At 35.4% G+C, this 21,385-nt stretch overlaps 1 protein-coding gene across 1 annotated transcript in view; it reads left to right on the top strand.

The window, feature by feature from the left end:
• The window catches only part of LOC142344447 (uncharacterized), a 251,125-nt gene that overhangs the window by 161,657 nt on the left and 68,083 nt on the right, over positions 1 to 21,385 (top strand). The window contains exons 45-52 of the mRNA XM_075396101.1: positions 1,316 to 1,802; positions 2,538 to 2,867; positions 3,289 to 3,431; positions 3,797 to 4,085; positions 9,377 to 9,533; positions 10,516 to 10,702; positions 11,682 to 11,810; positions 12,468 to 12,674. Coding sequence (XP_075252216.1) covers positions 1,316 to 1,802; positions 2,538 to 2,867; positions 3,289 to 3,431; positions 3,797 to 4,085; positions 9,377 to 9,533; positions 10,516 to 10,702; positions 11,682 to 11,810; positions 12,468 to 12,674 — 1,929 coding nt within the window. The remainder of the gene's footprint in view (positions 1 to 1,315; positions 1,803 to 2,537; positions 2,868 to 3,288; positions 3,432 to 3,796; positions 4,086 to 9,376; positions 9,534 to 10,515; positions 10,703 to 11,681; positions 11,811 to 12,467; positions 12,675 to 21,385) is intronic.

Below are 21,385 nucleotides of genomic sequence, written 5' to 3'. Positions count from 1 at the left end.
TGTGTTCCCCTCTATATTCTAGAGTTGTTTGAGCTAAAGTTGTCCAGTATAATGCAATATAAAAGATTTGGAGGGTTAAAACTAATATAGATCGCCAGGTTAAAAAACCTAATACAACTTTTTATAATTTGTTTTTAAAATTGAAAGGAAATTGTTTTTCACTTCTGGGTATTTTGAAATTGCTCGTTGAATTGATCTTTTCCGGACTGTGGTTGTTTCTGTAAATTGAAAACTAAACAGTTTATTGATTTTGAAAGTCTTCATGTAAAAAAACGAAGAGTGTTTATGAAAGATGGAAAAAAAATTCTTTTCCTTTTCAATTCACATTAAAATTATTAAAATTTTCGATCTCTTTAAGACTCCGAAGAGTTAAAAGGCCGAAACACAAATTTTACTGAAAATCAATTGGCTTACACACTACTTAACAAGAAATTTTAGGGTTCCCTTACATGCTAGACACATGTAGAGGATGTTTTTTTTACAATTACCGATACAATTGCCTAAAGAAACCCCCACCCATTTATCCAGATATAACAAACAAGACAAATGGACAAGACATATAAATGAACGATGAGAACCATTGGTAATTATCAGTTGCCAAAAACAAAATTTAGATTTTTTGTACCCGGGTTTTAATTGTGTGCTTGTGTTTGTATGTGTATGTACGCACGCTTGTGTGGGTGTTTGCTTTCGAGTGGGTGTGTATCGTGTTCGTGTGATATGTTTTATGTGTTTGTAAGAAAAGGAGGGAGTTTGTCTGCGAGAGTTAGCTCCTTTAAATGTTAGACACAATTAGAGGTAGAGTGCAAAAACTCAGAAGGCATAAAAAGTACCTATTATTGGTTACAAATTTTGTCTTTATATGGTTCCCAAATCAAAATTTAGTTTTTCAAATCTCGTTGTTAACATCGTCAGTATCAAAAAATAATTATCAGTATGACAAAATTTTTCGAAATATTTCAAAAAGTTTCTTTCCAAAGTTTACTGCCAAAATTACAATTAGCGGCAAAATGCCTCAACCAGTCTACATCTCATTATTTTGAAAAAACGAAGATGACCTAATTGAACATGGCGAGTAAAGGTTAATTGCCAAAAGAATTTAAAATTTATTTTTTGTATTTGTTGTGTGTGGCGTGTGTGTGCGTTTATGGTTTGTCTATGTTTGTGTCTTTGAGAAATATGTTGGAGCTTACTGTGCTACACACAGACTCGCACGAGCCATCTTGTTTGTTGCAGTTTCTGTTTTTAACTATGTTTTAGTTCAATGTGCAGTTTTGTTGTTTATGGATATATTATGTCATTTCGGGTGTTTTAGGGCAAAATGGCCGACCTCAATTCCCTAACTGGAGAAAAAACTGCTCTACTTAACACTGGAGAAGCATTGAAAAAATCAGCGAACGTGAAATCTGCCAAACAAATTGCAGCTCTACTTGAAAGCTTAAACAGCCAATCAGAGCTCAGCGAAAACCGATTGAAAGAAATTCATCAGAGTTGTGAAGACAATTTGGCAACTTGGAAACAGTACTGGGATGCTATTGACGTTTCTGAAAAGCGAAGGAAAAAGGTCGAGTCGGAGCTCTTCGACTTAGACGAGGCCTTGCCCAATCAGCAAGTTTTGAACTCGGCCAATGAACTTCGAGAACTGATGTCAGATGGAAAAGTTATGGATGATGTGGAAAAATGTACTTTGGCTTTGTTAGAAAAGATTCCAGACAAGAAGACTCGAGATCAGTTAGCTGAGGTTGAAAACAAGCTGAAGAATAATGAAAATGAGATTATCACAAAAGTTGACGAGTTCATTGGTAAGACATTGAATGTTTTAGTTCACTTAACGTGATTGTGTTTATAGCTTGAGTTAGTAATATTATGTCTTTAATTAAACCCAAATCAAATTTTTAAACGGAAAAAAGCGTATCTCGATATTATGATTGCGCGCTCTCACTTAATAGAATATCAAAGACTATAAACAGTGTTAATGATGACAAAATGTCTCAAGACTAGAAAAAATTGAAAAGTTCTCAGTACCTGTCTTACAATCATCCCTTCAGTGTAACGATGTTCATTTTGTTCAAATTTATCTGTTTTGCTGAAGTGTCACTGCAAACTTCACATTGAACAGAATCAATTAGCTTCTGTAATTGCACATCTAATTTTGGTATGAAGTCAAAACTTAATACACCTTGATAAGACATGCGTGATCTTGACACCTCCCTCAAAACTTGAAACATTTTGCCTAGAACTTGAAGCACCGAGATTTGGTAAATCTTGATAAGATCTTGGTAAAATTTTATCAAGATAACCAATGAAAATATTTGAAAGCAGTTGGTATTTTCCTGCCATATGCTGTCAAGATTATGACAAGATTTACCTTCTTTTAATTTTTTCTTATCGAGGCGAGCTTCGATTCACTGGATAACGTTATCTCTTCTCATGATCCACGCTACAAAATTCCAGGCAAGGCAAAATGTCAATAACGATGATGCCTATAGTGACATACCTTTAATGCAACTTCCATAAATATGAACTGCTTTTTTTAGATGAAACTTCGCATAGTTTAATGTGCGAGGAAGAAATAGTTGTTCAAACGGAACAATCCAAACATACTCTGAACGCCATCAACGAACAGCTATTCGCAATCCCATTGGTCGAGGAAGATCTAGAGTGTGCCGAACAATCCGTGGACGACTTGTTCCGCTCACTGCAATTGGTCGACGAGGCAGTGCATGCACAGAAAGCGAAGTTGGCCCAGAATCCGAATCGGTATAAGAATCCAGAGGTTTTGAGGAAGTACGAGGAGTTGAAAGAGAAACAGGGAGAGATCAGAGCAGTTTTGAATGAGAAAGCAACCGTTGTCAACAAAGAGAAAGGTATGCTTAAGGGCACAGAGGCCCCATAATGGTCTCCGCTTTTTCAGATTCCTTTTGAGATTGAGCTTCAACCCTGAAGACCTTTTTTACCATGAATATAAAGATAAGACGTGATGACTTTACACGCAGAGAATCGGACAAAGAAAGATAACGTAAATCGGATAAAGCAAAAATTACTTGTAAAATTTTTAAAAAGAAACTCGCGAAATATTAATTATCTTCATGATCCATTCACTACTTGAAATCTTAATGGACCTTCAACTTATTGGAAACGAATAGAAAAGAACTCAATAAGTTCACATTCGATTAAATTGATTTAGACCTACCGATATTGAAAATATTTCAATTACCACTGTTGAGACGGCCCCAAAAATATTTTGAGGTCAGTTCTGAATTATGTTCAAAGCTCTGTCGGTTTCAGAACAAGCAGAGGACTTCAAAGGAAAAGCGAAAGAGCTTCGCAACGAAATTGAAAAGAAGTCGGCAGAAGTTGAGAATCTGAATAGGATGTTGCTCGCAGATCCTTCACCTGACAACTTACAACGTCTTCAGAATCATTTCAAGGTACTCTTGGAACTCAACCATTTATATAAAAGTTTTATCATTAAATTGTGTCTTTGCTTCATTCATTATTTTAATCAACGCTTGGGGACATCTTGCACGTTTCTCGTTCTTTGAACGATTTATTTATAATGGCAAAATATTGAGGTCATCATATACTTAAATATCTATATCAGTTGCAGGTGTGAGATTTTTTCAAGAAGAACTTCATGCTGACGACGTTTGATGCCAGTAGTGAGAAATGGGGGGGGGGGGTCTACCGCACAGATTTAGGATCCCAACCAAGAAGTGGTTTCGAGACTAAGAAGTGGTGGGATCCTTTTTCTGTGCGGTAGACCCCCCATTTCTCACTACTGATGCCGTTTCAGAAATCAAACAGTGACTTAGAACACCTTCTCGACCAGCTCAATAATCTTCAAAACGCTCCAGCCGCCAAACGGGTAAAAGAACCCTTAGTACGAGAGCTCGCAGATCGCCTTGAAGCTGCCAGAGATTTGAAAGGTTTCGGTGAAAATGCGGTTGAAAAAGTGTCAGCTTTAGTCGATGAGTTGAAGTCAAACGGGAATGACGTCAGAGGTATTTGTGAGGAGGCTAAATCAATTGCTCCCTCCCAGCCAATCGCGGCTATGGATTCTGAGGCATTGGAAGCATTGAAAGGTATGCTCTCAAACAAAGTTTAGAACTATTAGTTGGTTTTTGTTTATTAATAGCCGCGAAGCGATAGCTGAGGCTATTATTGGCCTTCTCTTGGTTTTTTTTACAATTCAAAGAATTTGAATTGTATTGGGGCGCTGTCTTTTTTTAAAGGTCTGTTCACACATTTTCATGATTTTTGAAGTCAAATTGGAGTAGTGATTTTGGAGTAGCTCTAATTTTGAAGTAGAGTGAGAAAACGGTGTTTGAACAAAAATTCGCTTTCTCGCTAGTGGTTTTTGTTCACATGCGGGTTTTTCCAATTTTTTTATAGCTGCGAAGCTGTAAGCTGAGCGTAGCTATATTGCGGTGATCTTGGTTTTTTTTTGTTTCGTCGTCTGACGCTCTTTTTTCGTTTTACATTTGTTCACGCAGCAAAGCTGAAAAAGTCAAATTTTCTTAATGACTTCTTCCTCTCACTAACGGCATTTGCGCGCGTGACGTCATTTCTCACTCGCTTTAGCGAAAGTTTTTAGGTTATTTGCGTGATTAGATTTTGATCATACATGACTTACCTCACTCAATAAAATGACTTTTGCACTTTAAAACTTAAGTTTAATTTGAATTTGTTTAAGGTCAAAGAAACTCATATGTGCAGTAAAGGTCCCTAATAAGAGGCTTCTGTGGAATGAATTTTAACAAGCTTTATTAATTTATCGCTGAATGTTTTTTAGCCTAGATTTTTGAGCGGCGTCGATTTTTTTTCAATTTAGATCTGTATCTGTTTCTATCTCTATTATATGGCACGCAGGTCTATTCTTTCGCAGCTATTCCGGCAATCTGCCGGCTATGTTATTAATAGCCGCCCTCATCTTCTCAGCCGGCTATTATAGCGCTCCTATTTTTACAATTCAAAGAATTTGAAATGTATTGGGGCGCTGTCTTTTTTTTTAAGATCTGTTCACACATTTTCATGATTATTGAAGTCAAATCGGAGTAGTGATTTTGGTCACGCCGAAACAGGAAATGGAGCGAAAAAGCGAGTGGTTTTGCGGCGTGAATTTTTGTCGCTCTAATTTTAAAGTAGAGTGCGAAAATGGTGTTTGAACAAAATTTCGGTTTCTCGGTAGTGGTTTTTTGTTCACATGCGGCAATTTCACTCTGATTTTTACTGTTATTTCGATTATTTGGATCGGATTTTTTTCTAAACGGTTTTCCCAATCCATTCACAGCTCATTATAGGCCTAGTTTTTTGTTTGAATTAAATTTTCATTTCTCGCTAGTGGTTTATTTTGTTCACATGCGGCATTTTGACATTGATTTTTTTTCTTATTTTTCGATCTGATTTTTTTAAAATGGTTTTCTCAATTCACTATTCACTCATAGTCCATTCTAGGTCTACTTTTTCTGTTTAGTCAATGAAAATTATTTGAATTGTACGTCAGGACTTGTCCTGCTATGTTTTTTTACTTCGTCGAATAAAAAATGTTTCGCTTTACTTCATTTTGCCGCCTTTTCAACATTTTGCGTGAAATCTTTTTGACTCTCTAGGCTAGTTTCTCTCTTCTCTCATTCTGCTAAAAGTGATTTTGAACATCAGTTGCTCAGCAAAGCAATTCAAAATGAACAGAGTCAGTATAAAAAATTGAAGTCAGAAATAGAAACGGGATAAACCTATAAAGCCCAATTTTAGATGCCCGCTATTTGAACGTCGGTCCTATAAGTATTAGTTACCTCTCTCTAATGCCTATTGTTATTGATAGTAGCCCCTGTAGCCTCTCTCTAAGAAACAGAAGCATGTTCAACTACGAAATACCATTAAAATAAATCGGACTTAAAAAAATGTTTTTGTACGAAAATCTTTTTTTTTCAATATCTTCTGTTATTTCAATCCCAGTCATGCTTATTGGAATCAAGGGCGGCTATTTTCCGGCAATCTGCCGGGTATATTCTGATTTTTTTTCTCCCAATTGTTCTCCCAATTTACTCTTAGTCCGTTCGAGGTCTAGTTTTTTTTAGTTGATGAAAATTCTTTGAATTGTACGTCAGGACTTGTCCTGCTATGTTTTTTATTTCGTCGTCGCGATTTTTGTTACGACTATATGACGTCACAACCACTTCAAATCTGGTTTTTGTTCATTCGTTCATGCAATTTTAACTGAATTGCATGTGTGACGTCATTTTTCGCTCTTATTGGAGCGAGTTTTTTTGTTCATTCGCGTGATTACATTTTTGGTCACACTTGACTTACCTCACTCTCAAAAATGACTTCCTCACTTTGAAATTGACTTTTGTTTACTTTATTTCAAAGAGATAAGGTCAAGCGGGTGTGTGTCACTTTAAATGAAAGTTATTAGAAAGCAGCTAATAGAGGCAGCAAAATACAGATTTTTAATCAAAATTTAACATATCAGCCTTTAATGAAAAGACGAATTTTTGGTCTGTCTTTTTTACTGTTTTTTTGAGACTGCAGATCTACGAAGCTATAGCGGCTATTTTCTGACAATCTGCCAGCTATGTTCTTTATTGCTCTTCTAAGTGTAGTCTTGGTTTGCAATCTTTTTTATGCTAAGCACATTTGTTCGGGACATGAAGTTTGACGTATTTTTCTGAACTATGACTTTATGACTTTGATTTTGAATATTGACGTCTATATTCGAACATTTACATCTGTTTTCAAACACTAACTATAGCTGTAAGTTGAAAGTAGCTATATTGCGGTTCTCTGTTTGTTTGGTCGTTTGAAATCCAATTTTTGTTTTGCTTTTTTCACGCCGCCTACCGCAAAAGAGTGATTTGCTGATATTTTTTCTGTGACACCTTTTCAGCTACTTTTTTTTGCGTGACGTCAGTTTTTAAGCTCATTATCCTTTTTTAATTGAATGGCACGATTAGTTTTTTTTAAATCATCAATGAATTACTTCACTCTCTAAATGATTTGTAGCGCCAATTCAGGTTACTCTAAAAATTTTCAAGGTTCGTAATGGACAACTGTTTAATGAAGGCTGACAAAAGTATGCTTTCTGAGTTGATCAGAAATTCGGATTTTAGCGAACATTTGTTTTTTTAACTACGAAATAAGAAATCTGTTCAGCAAATCCGTCAAATCTGTTCCACAATTTTGCCTATCTATACCATCATCCGGCGCGAAATTCTATCGTGAAGATATTGCGGCAATCTGAATGTTATTCTTTCTGTTTTCCAAGATTAGAATAATTCGATGCACCAGAATTAGATGTGGCTTGAAACTAATTAATGCTTTTTCTTGAACTGAAGTTTTCATTGTCAAGCTTCTTGTATCAGTTTGTCCGTTACCCTGGCCTTACAAAACCAACTCAGTATTATTGTAATTATACAATCAATTGCAAATGTATATTTTGAATATTTTTTATTGCATCGGTATATTTTTAAGTATAAAAATTGTTGGACAAATAAAGTTGTGCGATTTAAACGAAGGACCATTTTGTTTTGACTGATTTTACTTTTTAAGAAAAATTGTTTCTTTAAAAATGACAATTCTTTTTTCCGCAGATTGTTGTATAGAATTATTTACTAAATGTTTTACAAATGATTGAAAAGGGGAGAGATACGTTGATTTTTTTGTTATCAGTTGAAACTCATTTCGCGTTTGAAACACAATGATTGAACTTCTCAGTGCAGAAGGCTTCCTTTTGTAGTTTACTAATATAATTTGATCAATTAAAGAAAATTGTAATGTGTCCAATTTGAAAATTACAGGTCGACTTATTTACATTCGAATAGTCGGTCTGAAATGGGGCACCCTTCCTGTAAGAATTCTTTAACTGCTCTCAAATGAAGTTTGTTGCAATGATATTTGGCCTGTTGGTCTTTACTTTTGATCTAATTTTCCATACTGCTCTTTGTCTGATAATTTTTTTGTCTTACCATTTGACGTTCTGTCCTCAAAAATGAGATAATCAGATGCAGCTCGAGAGAATCAAGCCATTGTGCATATCTCTTCGAGTTTTACGCTTTACTAGTCTCTAACTATGAGATTCACGGAGAATAAAGAGTATGTCTAAATATGAAACTAAATCAAAATAGTTTGCAAATTAAAAATGTTTATGCACAGAAATCAATTTTCATCTCATTTTTTCTGTTCTTTTAATCTCGATCGGGATTATGGGAGTCAATGGCGACTATTTTTTGCGATCTGCTGGATATTTTTGCATTTTGTGCCTTGGGTAGTTAAAAACTATCATCTAGAATGCCAATCACGTTGGTGACTGAAATTTAAGGTTTTAGCGAAAATTTTTAGAGATAATTTTTTTGTAGCCGTGATCTAAGCGTTTTATTTCAAGATTTTAATGATGCCGCCCTAATCCTCTCAAAAACTATTGCATAGGTGTCTCCTTTTAACAATTCAAAGAAATTGAAGTGTATTTGGGATTTGTCGTTTAGATCACAAATTATGATGATTTTTGAAGTCAAATTGGAGTAGCGATTTGGTTTTGGTCACGCCTGAACAAGATGTGAGACAAAAATCGGGTGGTTTTGCAGCGTTTCTTTTTGTTCTCTAATTTTAATTATTTTGGTTTTAATTATTTTGCTGATTACAACAATTTTTATGATTTTTGAAGTAAATTTGGAGTAGTGATTTTGGTCACACCGAAACATGAAGTGAGACAAAAAAGTGAGTGGTTTTGCGGCGTTATTTTTGTATTTTTTAATTTTAATTTTGAGTGAGAAAACGCTGGGAAAACTTTCTTTCTTGCTGTTGATTTTTTCAAATTTTCACTTTTTTATCCCATTTTTTTCTATCATTTCTAGGTCTAGATTTTTATTTGCTTTGTAGGTCCGAACTTGTCGTGCGATGTTTTTTAAGTCGTATTACCTTTAGACCGCCTTTTTGGTTTGACTTAAGTCACGACATTCTTTTTTGATTGCTGGCTTATCTCGCTTGCTGTTTCAACTGAATGGAATTCATTCAACAATTGTAAGCTAATACGATCAAAACGCGAAATCAAAAGAATTGGGATGGACCAGTAAATCCCGGGCATTAAAACTGAATGTTAAAAGATTTAACTTATTACACTAACTTATCACAGTTCTTTACAGTTTACTGCTAACTGGTATTAGTGTTGAGCTGATTGTTCTCCAATTTAGAGGCTGTATTCGCCATATTTAGTGAATCTAATGAAACTGCGAACCAAACTAGAACACTTCTTGACACTTTTTGACTCAAATTAGGCTGTCGTCATTTTTCTCTTGCTGTTTCAATCCCAACGCCGGTCAGTGGGGTCAACGGTGGCTATTTGCCCACAATGGCCGGCTTTAATTCTGTTTTCTTTCAGATAAACTGGAGACCTTCCAATCCTCATTTGACAATGTTGAACCCACTTTGGATGCATGTGATGCCGCAAAGGAGAAGATAGCCTCTTTGTTGGGAGAGAATGCCAACTTAGATGAAATAACAGCCGAGTGTGACGACAACAGAGCTGAATTCAACTCGTGAGTTTTTGTTATCGTCTCAATTCTGCTTAAAATAAATATCATTTTTAAACACTTTTCCCTTGCTATAACTTTTCTTTGAAATCTTTACTTTAAAAAATTTTAAAAGTTGCTCTGAATAAAATCCTGTCTATTTTTAAGCCAATTTTAATAATTTCAAAGTCTAAATTGGGAGTAAAGCTCACGTCTCACATAACATGAAGTAGAAGGAATACGGTTAATAATGAGACATTCTATTTGTTGCTTCTGAAACTTTCATAATGATGAGCGAAAAGGTAGTTTATTCAGAAATTTTTACAAAAATTTTAAACGTTTCTATATAAATCGCCTTATTATAGAAATCTTCACCTTTGCTGATTCGTCAGTTTACTTTTCCAACAATTTGTGATCTTGTTAATTGCTCTCGAACGAAGTTCGTAGCAATTATTGTAAACATGTTGGTCTTTTTTATGCGAATTATTTGTTTGACCATATTGCGCTTTTCTTCTAGAACATTCATTGACTTCTCAAGTGACTTTTTCACGCTTTCGTTCTTCATTTTTGAGTGATTTCTATTGTTCTCACTCTGAAGTAAAGCTTGTTGCTAATATAAAATCGATTGCAGGCGTAACAAAATAATAGCCGAGTGGGCAGTGCTTCTGTGCAGGGAGTGGAATGTCAATGGTTCGATTACCGTCGTGGGCAGCTAATTTTGCACCCATAAAGAAAAATTGGATCTATTCTGTTTCGGCCCCCCAGCTTAGTGAGCATAAATTTTTTATGACCCCCAGGCGCACGTGCTATTTTTTACATAGTAACGTGCTATATAGCACCATATAATTTGTAACTGGGGGTCATAAAAAACACGGGGGGGGGGGGGCGAAACAGAATAGATCCGAAAAATTTATCTAGGCTACAGATATTAAATTGCATTGCCTGTCGTTCGAGAGCAATTCTTCCGACATTAGTCGGTTTATGTTTTCTTATGATGCGCTTTCTTCAGACAAGCTAAGCAGCTGGACGAGTTGGGTTCTGAACTGGCTGAGGAGATGCAAGCACGTGCTGACGCGTCCAAATCCCTAGCAGACATTGAGGCCAATCTCCAGAATATCATTGAGAGCCTGGCTGCCATCGAAGATGACGAGGTCATTCAACAGGCTGATCCAGAGAAAACTATGCGACAATTGAACGTAAGTGAAAGCAGTTGTCCTAATAGAAGTGCATATAGTGACCAATGTTCCTTTCGGCTCATAGCGCGTCTAACTTTTCATGGCCAAAATTTTATGCAATTTCAATGTTAACAAGTGTAATGCCTCCCTTTGAGGTTCCCGTTGGCTACTTTTACTATTCCTAACGGCTTGTAAAACATCATAAAGTTCGAGCAACGAGTGCTATAATTGTCCCTAAGATTCGTAACATAATTCCCTTGGAAGCTGAACTTGAGATATATGTCATACTGGGAGTATCGTGAGTATTTATTTGGTCACGCTGACTGTGGTGACGTCGATATTGATGATTTTGAATATTATACTGAAAAGCTATTAAATCATTGCTCTTTGATTTATTTCCTAGTAGGTGCTGAAATGGTTTTTTTTCCTAGTTCAAAGTTAGAAGGAAAGATCGGAATTAGTTCTCGATAAATCTCAAGAAATTTTATTTGTAGCCCAAGTCTGTTTTCACTAGTTAAATTGACATTACGGCGGTTTTCTTTGTATATTTCACTTTGAAAAATTTTTGGACATCTTACAAAATTGAAGTAAAACATAGAGGCCTGTCATGGAGAGACTATAGATTCATTAAAACTATTCTATCTAAATTTTTTAATTCTGTGTTGTTACCCGGACCTGCGAGTTAAAGGATCTTAGCGCTGAATCATACTACTTCAAGTCTGTCATTTTACTCTGAGCAGTACTATGTTCATGTCATTTTGTAAACTGATCATAGTAAAAATTCAGAACAAAAAGAGATACTCTGAATTTAATCTGAAGTTAATCTGAATACAGTCTGAATTTCATCCGCACAGGTCATTTTTACATTCTGCTCTGTCTGCACTTGTGCTGAAAATGCTATTTACATGCTGAGAAATAGTTTTAAACACCCACTTCCTTAGCACAACGCTATTTTATATCTGAAAATGGAATTCATGTGTTTTTATCTGTTCAATTTCAGAACCTGAAAAAGAGTCTGGCCCAGGCAGGTGACAATTGTTCCAAGATCGGCAATGGCCTCAAAGACCGCTACGGGGAGAAGCAAGTTCCACTGCCAACTGACATTGCCAAGCAACTGTCTAATCTCAAGGTGTGCATTTTTATTGTCATAAACACTATTTTATTATTTTTCTCTCAAATTGTTCTGTTTGTTGGCATTGTTATGACATAGATGAATAATTTGAAAATTGTTACATCTGCTCAGGTCCCAAAGTTTTATTATGTATTTAAATTCCCCGGTAGAAAATAAATGGAAAATTTCTTTAAAAAAATTAATGAACACGTCCATAAATATTTGCAAAAACGCATTATTTTTCATCAAAATTCATTTCAATTTTTAGGCAATTTTTTTTATGAATTTAAAAACTTTCAATTAGTTTATAAATTTGATTATAATACCGGGTGGCGCAGTTGAGAATGGAAATAAAATTATATGCCTTTCAGTTCTGATGATATCCTTTTCAAATTAATAGTTTTACTAGGCCATATATGATTCCCATGAAATAATGATGAAAATAGAAAATCACATCCGGGATTCGGAACTAAGATCTATTCACATGTCAATCATGTGAAATAATTTTAGCTAATCTAAATCTTCTCTGTATATTTTCGCATAGATAAGTACTATAAATACGAGCTAATTTTTGTATATTTTCAGTTCCCATTTTAATTTAAAATTCAACTAATTGAATTCTTTCGACCCGTGTTATCGACCACGACAGGTAGAAATTAATTTTGCGCCTTTTAGGCATTGCAAGCGAATGCTTCCAAAATGTCCAAGAACGTCGAGCGTAAATTGCAAAATGAGCAACAAGAGCAGCGGAAGTTCCTGGATGGATTGCGAGAGGTGTCCAAACAGCTGGCTAATATTGAGGACGAGGAACTGGCTGTGAATGAGAAAGTGGCTAACTTGGAATCATTCGATGACCTGGATAAACAAGGCGATGAAGTTGAGGTCTGATCATTTATTATTATCGCTTTTTTGCATTCCACTATTTCTTATGTATGAATTTATTCAAGTCTGATAAAAGCAAAGTAGTATCAAAGTAGTATTGAATGAAAATTTGTTGATGGATAGCACTGAAGAGAATGCCTATCATTTTTATGATTACTGTAAAATTAAGATCATCTATGTGCTACTTTTGACTCTGGAAAACGTCAGTTTTAAAACTATGAAAAAATGAAAAAAAAATCTTACCAATGATGCAAACCGCAAACACAAAAACGATTCTGATCAATTTAAGCAGTGGAAAGCAAAGTTTCCGCTGGCATAAGCTCTGGTCGAATTGTTGTCAACTTACTTTCTTTCAGACATCGTAACCCGACTCCAGATTAATTAATAGCCGCTAGAAGAATTTTTTTCTCCGAAAAAAGCAAAAATAGGTAAATCACTTATACTAACAAAGAAAAATTTTGAAACAAATTTTTACAATGAGAATGTGGCAATTTTGAGAGGAAAAATTTGGAAAATCAAGCGTTTTCCCTGGCATAAATGAGTAAATGAATTAACTATATTTTTTCAAGTGTTTTTGCTACCATGGCCAAAAAACGTCAATATCTCAGACTCTAGAAGGTTTCAGACGCTCTTAGTTTGCATGAAAAAACTCAATTAAAAAAGGTGGTGTAGGCCCCGAGGGGCCTAAACAACCAGAGTAACATTATATTTATGTTTTATATATATATATATATATATATATATATATATATATATTCAAATATAAACTGCCCTAGCTGATGATTATCCAAAATGTTGGAGTATTTAATTTTATGATAGAATGAACAGATAACTTGTAACTTGTTGTGACGCGCTAGATAAGTCATCGCTAATAATGCCCTGACGTTTAAGGATGTTGTACAGTCGGGTTGCTCTATACGACAAGGAGTATCTTTTAATTTTGTTTCATAAAACGGCTCTTTAATGAGTTTCATATATACGGATCGCGTTGCACGAGATGAATTTTTAAAACAAAAGAGAGTGTTGAGGTAATTTTCAGAGTGTAGAATGTTTATTGTCCTGAGGGCAAATTTCAAGAATTCGTATATGTGCATTTCATATACCGTAATTAATTGATTATTGAAGAAAAGCTCCGAATCGCGCTGTTTGGTGAAAAAAATCAACTTAACTATTATTTCTGAAGCATTTGAATTCGCTTCAATGAATAAAAACTGCAGCAGCTGTACACCAGGATAGTACACTGTATAATTGAGCTGATGTTTGTTCAATAGTAGTTATGCAGCTGCTTTCGAGGAACCTGTTTTCTTGGTTTTGAAACATTGCCACACTGATTACGAAGTCTCTTAACAACATAATCAATGCGAGAGAAAAACGAAAGTTTTCTATCAGCAAGAATATCTAGATGTTTGCACTCTAAAACCGATTGAACAATTTTATCATTAATTACAAAATTATGTACATCATACTTGGAAGCACTTGTGATCATATTAATTTGGACTGCTTTATTTTAATTAAGAGCTTATTTGTTAGCATGGAGCCATTGGATCACATTCTCCAGGTCCTCATTTGTTTCCATTTCCAATAGCTGTAATTATTAGCTGGTTATTACTGCCCAATTTCTCGTTTTAACAGCTTTTTCTGCAAACTTTCAATGGCTCTTCAACTAAATTTTAATCAGTCATTGTAATAGATCGCATCTTTTTGCGATTCGAAGAGGAATAATAACTTTCAACAGCATTTTAGCTGATACATATTTTTTCATTGCTTGATCAATAATATCTGTTCATAAAAGCGGTACTTTAAGAGAACACTTAATTTATGTCTGATGTATGGTAGTTAATGACCGATACAAGGTTATTTTGAGACAGTTTTAAGCCCCTTGCAGTCCCCAATGCTCTTTCCCATGCAATACCCAGTTTCATTCAACTACTGACAGTTTACTGCTAGCAGTCAAATAAAAATCGGTGTTCTTATATTCTTTCATTAATTCTGTATTTTTTTTTTTGGAAATATTGGGTTTCCTATTAATTTTTTGCCATTTACCCACAAAATTGGAGGTTTTATTTTACCGTTCATATCCCCCTCAAGTTAGACCATGCACTGAGATAATAGAATATGTTGCCCCATTACGAAAAAAGTTTAATAAATGTGCTTTGATTTTTTTACAGGAGCTGTTGTATCAATTGGAGAAGATGGAGAAATCTCTGAGTCAACCGACTAAGAGTTCAGGAGATGCAGCAAAAAGTAGCAGTGACCAAATTAACTACATGATGGACACTGTCAACAGGCTCAAGGTATTGTAATATTAATGGCATCATCATTTAAAGTCAGATCGGTTTAGTCAGAGAGAAACTTTGCCTGGTTTTTTTCCCGAACTTTTTGCGTTTTGTTGCATTTCTTGTCCCTCACCCCTGTCAGGAGCAAAAAGTCTGTAAAGACATGTCTATCGTACTTTGCCTTTAAAATTGTCCCACCGTGTCAAGAGGTCACATCATCAAGAGATCTAGGAACTAAAACCTCACCTAATTTTATATAGGAAATAAGTCGACGGAATTAAACCCCCATTTTAAATTTGATTTTTGGTCCTGATGGTTTGTTCGGTTGTGATAGTTTCATATCAAGTCCCACGGGCCCGTGAGGCATGGCCAAACGCGCTAAATGCGCAGCTCTTTAATAGTCAAGTGGGGGCTCATTCCCTATCTAAAATTAATTGGGGATTTTTTCGGTGGGTTTTTTTTTCTGAAACCGCTTGTCAAGTTGTTACAAGATTGTTTTTTATAGCTGCGAAGCTGTAAGCTGAGCGAAGCTATATTGCGGTGCTCTTGGTTTTTTTACAATTCAAAGAATTTGAATTGTATTGGGGCGCTGTCTTTTTTTTTTTTTAAGATCTGTTCACACATTTTCATGATTTTTGAAGTCAAATTGGACTAGTGATTTTGGTCACGCCGAAACAGGAAGTGGAGCGAAAAAGCGAGTGGTTTTACGGCGTGAAATTTTTTCGCTCTAAATTTAAATTAGAGTGAGAAATAGTTGTTTGAACAAAAATTGGCTTTCTCGCTAGTGGTTTTTTGTTCACATGCGGCAATTTCACTTTGATTTTTACAGTTTTTTTTCGATTTTTTGGATCGGATTTTTTTCGAAATGGTTTTCCCAATCCATTCATAGTACGTTCTTGGTCTAGTTTTCTGTTTAGTCAATGAAAATTCTTTGATTTGTGTGTCAGGACTTGTCCTGCTATGTTTTTTTGTTTCGTCGTCTGACGCTCTTTTTTCGTTTTACATTTGTTCACACAGCAAAGCTGAAAAAGTCAAATTTTCTGAATTACTTCTTCCTCTCACTAACGGCATTTGCGCGCGTGACGTCATTTCTTACTCGCTTTAGCAAAAGTTTTTAGGTTATTTGCGTGATTAGATTTTGATCATACGTGACTTACCTCACTCAATAAAATGACTTTTGCACTTTAAAACTTAAGTTTAATTTGAATTTGTTTAAGGTCAAAGGAACTCATTTGTGCAGTTAAGGTCCCTAATAAGAGGCTTCTGCGGAATGAATTTTAACAAGCTTTATTAATTTATCGCTGAATGTTTTTTACTTAGTTTTTTGAGCGGCGTCGATTTTTTTTCAATTTAGATCTGTATCTGTTTCTATCTCTATTATATGGCACGCAGGTCTATTCATTCGCAGCTATTCCGGCAATCTGCCGGCTATGTTAAAGATATATGAACAGTTCCGTCTATCATGGTAAGTTGAGTAACAATTTACAGGACTCTTTGACTGGTCACAAAAACTGCTTGAAAGAAACTGCGTCAAATTGGAACAATCTGAAGACAACTCTTGACGACCTTAACTCCAACATGGTTCAAATTCAACGTCGCATTCCTCTAGCTCCTGTCCAGATCTACAATGGTCAAGAGTTACCAGAGAGAATGGAGAAAACTGGAATGTTGATTGAAGAGCTGGGAGTTTGTAAGAAAGATTTGGATGGTTTGGAACAGAGCTGTGATGAACTGAAATCAAGTCTTGGACTGTCGCCTGCTGCAGGCGTAGTTGATGAGACTTATCAGGACGTTCGAAAGACACATCAGGAGTAAGATTTTTAATTGCTCTCGAACGAAGTTCGAAGCAATTATTGCAAACTTGTGCCTCTTTTTTATGCAAAATTTTTGCATGACTGTTTTTGCGCTTTTGTTCTAGAACATTCTGTGACTTCCTGAGTGACTTTTCACTCTTGAGCTCTTCATTTTTAAGTGATCAAAGTTGCTCTCATTCTGAAATGAAGTTTTTTAAGAAAGGAAGAATGAATTAATTTCTTCATGAAATTAAAACAAATGTAGCTTACCCTTGTTCGAACCCCTGTGGGCGTTTTTGCACCCATGAAACGTTTCTAAGCCACGCCCACTATAAATTAAATTGCCCCGCCTGTCGTTTGAGAGCAATTGACCCGACGTTAGTCGGTTTATGTTTCACTTTAAAGAGAAAAAAATATTCAATGACGTTTTTCAAAGGTAAAGTGTACTATTCGTTCGTGATCCTCAATAAGAACCTCATGGCTGAATATTTTGGAAATAAAAGTTTGTTCGTCTGTTTTAATGAAATTGGAAACCAAAAATCAGACATGGTTGAGTTATGATAGCAATTTTTTCACATTGTTTGCGTCAAATTTATGAATTATAGCTTTGTACAGAGTTCGTAAATGACGTCGCTTAGTTCAAGCATTACGGATGGCCTCCAAAATGTGTGAGCTGGAAAATCAACTTGGATGAAGCTCGAAAATGGATGGTCGAATTTGAGTTTTCGGATAGTCAACAACAAAAAAAGCTGATTTTGATTTCTGGCTGCTTTTACATATGCGTTTTTAGCACTGATGATTTACTCAAAACTCATAATCAGAAACTGTCGGAGGAAATGGATCGAAGGAGCAAGTTGGTGTCTCAGTTGGATGAACTGATTAACAAGTGCAATGCTTACGTCACACAATGCGCCAAGCCACTCTCTCTTGGATTGTATGCTGATGACGTCACAGCTGTCATCTCAGCCAATCAGGTTCGCTCCATTTTTAACGTTTCTTTTTGATCAGATCTGTGTTCGATTTAGGCCTGGTCATTTTTCAAACAATTGTTGTTTCTGGTAGATATGACTTGTTTTGAAATACGTTTAACACACGAAGTCTTGATTTTTGTTTGTGATTAAAAATTGTCTTATTCATCATTTTAAACAATTCAGGTCCATTTATCTTTAGGCGAAGGGAGATTCGACTATTAAGCTTTTAGTTGCAAACCGGAAACCTCATTAGGAATTTTAAGGGGGGGTAGGAATTTTATGACAGCCTGGCTTTTTGATTTATCTTAAACGAAGTAGTAACTATATTAGTACTGCGGTCTTTTTTTAATGCGATTTTTTGTCTGATTTAACGTTTGCTCCTCAAAAGCGAGGATAAACAGGTAAAGCCCGGAGGGCATTAAGTGGCTTAGCAGGTCTCTGGGAGCCTTATACCCTACTAGTCTCTAAGTATGCAATTCATCGAAACTGTTTTGAGGAGAAATAAGTTTATGATATTATGGGCGAATCGTAAATCATTGAATTGAATTGAATTGAATTGAATTGGTTTTAGTTGGATTAGTTGTAGTTACAAGTTACATTATTCCAACAAGGACAACCAATGAGAAAATCATTTCTCTTCGAGTGATTGCCCAAATATAAATCTAACATTAAAACCTTTAATTTGGGCCGTTTCTCCATGGGAACAAAAATCAAAAATTTCTGCGTTGTCAAACACATATGTCTCATTAAAACTTTTGCAAAAATTTTTGAAAGCTGGCTTTTTCAATTTCTTTAGGTATGCTGGCTGAATTTTTATAGATTGCAGGATATTGAAGGCTTTTATTAACTTATTCCTAAGAGAATGTTCTTGAAATTTTGTTCGCGTTCGTGGTGGGTTTAAGAGCCCTTGAGATGCTCTTCTAGTGCATATTCTACTTGAAACTTCAGCGTTTAGATGAACAACATCATCAAAGCTACGGTCTCTTATTCTTTTGAATAACTCACAGAAAACTGCTGAAACGTGTAGTTCGAATACTGAAAATATTTTTTTTCAAGACAAATTTCCGATACAGAATTGAACTTTTTAATGAAAAACATTGCCCTCACTATTCGTTTTTGAATATTTAAAATATCTTGTAGATTTGACCTATAAGATTAAGCCCCTCATATTAGATTAAGCCCCCCCCAGCCCAACTCCCCGCATCCAACCTCCTCCGCTTGGCCACTCCCCCTCAGATTCCCACTGCGCTCACGCCTCTGTCTAATGCACAACCTAATGCCAGCATCCCTAAGCCACAGCTGGCTACTGCAGAAGCCAACCGCTTGGCGGTCGCTTCAGAACAATTAGCCCGACCTTAAGAGGTTATGTTCAGTTCTTATGCTGGGAGTTATGACTGAATCTATGATAAGAGTTTTTGATGCATTCACTTCTCTAATAAAGGTTCTTCAATGCGGTTTTTGCTAAGTGCTATTCCGAGCGCAAGGTAAAAAAAAACTTTTTGTTTTCTGCTTAAAATTTTTTCATAAGCTCATTGAAGCAACTGAACTGCAGCAGGAAGGGATGAATAATGAATAGTATATATCAGAGACATGCTATAAATATTTTTGCACAACATTTTTCAACCAATCAAATTTTTGTATTGTCATGCGACATTGTTCTCCGATTCAAAGGGTTGATATTTGATTTTCGAGCAACTCATAGCTTAGTCTTTTTCTTCAAAATTTTACAACGGATATTTCCGCTGGTACATTATGCAGCCCCCCTGTTCACGTACGCTGCAGGATTGCAAATATCGAGTACTCACTACGCGAGGGAGGACCAGGTAACTATGATTCCCATAAAAGAGTACCAACTGATGCTCAATTTCTGTTATTGTTTTCCAGGATACCCACAAAAACATAACCTGTGACGTTGAAACAATGAAACAAAAGCTGTCAGAAGAGAAGGTCTTTTATGACTCACTAAATTGCTCGTTTCCAACTGAAGTGGCCAAAAAGCAGAATGAACTCAAATCAGCCGAGTCTCTCTTCAACGCCAGTGCACTCAATCATGAAAAAGCGTAAGTTTTTTTCAGTTCTGAGCTCTCAGTTATTGATGTATATTTCCTTTAATTAAAATAAACATCCCAGGAACTATTTCTACAGTGAGGATATTAAGGAAAAGACCTCAATTGTTTAGACGGTCCCTGTTACTTTACATTGTTTAATTGCTATCAAAAGTAATGTGTACATTGATGCCTTGGGACCATAGAGGTATAGAGGTTATTCCAAAGCTCTGTATCGCCTCTGGTCCCAAGGCATCCATGTACACGTTACTCTCAAACAGGGTTTATAACGATAATTTAGGTCCTGTTAGTCTTTTTTTGTGATATCTGGCTTGATCATTTGCTCGTCTGGCCGATTTTCCTGTTCATCCTCAAAAACTGGATAAATTATCAAATCCCGAGGGCATTTCTGAGCTTGGGCACCCTAAGCGAGCTACAACCAAAGCCAACCCCTCTCCTGAGCGAGAGAGCTATTTATCTGACGGAAGTCGGTTATTAATAGCCGCACAGCGATAGCTGAGGCTATTATTGGCCTTCTCTTGGTTTTTTTACAATTCAAAGAATTTGAATTGTATTGGGGCGCTGTCTTTTTTTTACGACTCGAAGAGGAGTATTGGAGAAGTCCTTTTTTTTTAATCAATTTTATTGGAGTGATTTTTGAAGCGGGAAATGAAACGCGTGAAAAAATTTGGAGTGATTTTGGCGCTGAACAAAAGTGAAGAGCGGAGCGAAAAGAGAGTGGTTTTTGTTCATACCGCTGTTTTTGAGAGAGCGAGAAATTGATGTGTGAAATAATTTTCTCTAAGCGAGCGAAAATTTTTTGTTCACGTGCGGCATTTTAAAGCAGTTTTTTTCATTTATTTTGGTTAATAGGTTTGGTTATGATTTTGTTTTAATTTTAGGTTTGTGTCAGTAGTGGTTTGAAGGTTTCTGGAAATTCATATGAATTTTATGATAATTTGGAGGTTTTTAACGTATTTGCCGATTTTCGGGCTAATTTTTGCGTTTTTTTGACGATCATTTTGTTTCACTGGCTCAAATGGGTATTGACGAAACCCCTTCTACTTGAAAAAATTTTTGATAACAATTGGTTGCAGTTTTGTGGGTAAGAATCTTTTTTTGTTGAGAAATATGACAAAAAAATGGCGAAAATTGGTACTATTTTTCTGAATTTTTTGCAGTTTTTCGTTTTTATTCTGTTTTTAGCCAAGTTTCTTTGCCTATTATGACTTGCCTATTGTTTTGCGAGCATTTGGATACCCTATTGGCTGAAAGGAATTTTTCTTTGGATTTATATGTTTTTGAAATATTAAAAAATTTAGTAACTTATTCCGGTTTTTCAGTGAAAGTTGTTTTTAAGAGCTTTTTTTCATAATTTTAGCCTAAAGTATTCTTTCAAAATTCACATAAGTGGTTTTCGTAAGTACTCAATGTTTTGATGAAGTTATTTTGGCAGAAATAGTATTTTCGGGATCTCAATTTATAACAAAATATGATCAGATTTTTTATCATATTTTAACAGATTTGATTTTATTGTTTTTACTTTTTTTATTTTATTTTAATTATTATTATTTTTAATTATTATTATTATTTTAATTTTATGATAGAATGAAGAGATAACTTGTA

The sequence above is a fragment of the Convolutriloba macropyga genome, chromosome 1 (assembly GCF_964194025.1).
Source record: "Convolutriloba macropyga chromosome 1, txConMacr16.3, whole genome shotgun sequence".
Taxonomy (NCBI): domain Eukaryota; kingdom Metazoa; phylum Xenacoelomorpha; order Acoela; family Convolutidae; genus Convolutriloba; species Convolutriloba macropyga.
The sequence above is the reverse complement of the archived record's forward strand: the minus strand, read 5'-3'. Positions and strand labels throughout refer to the sequence as shown.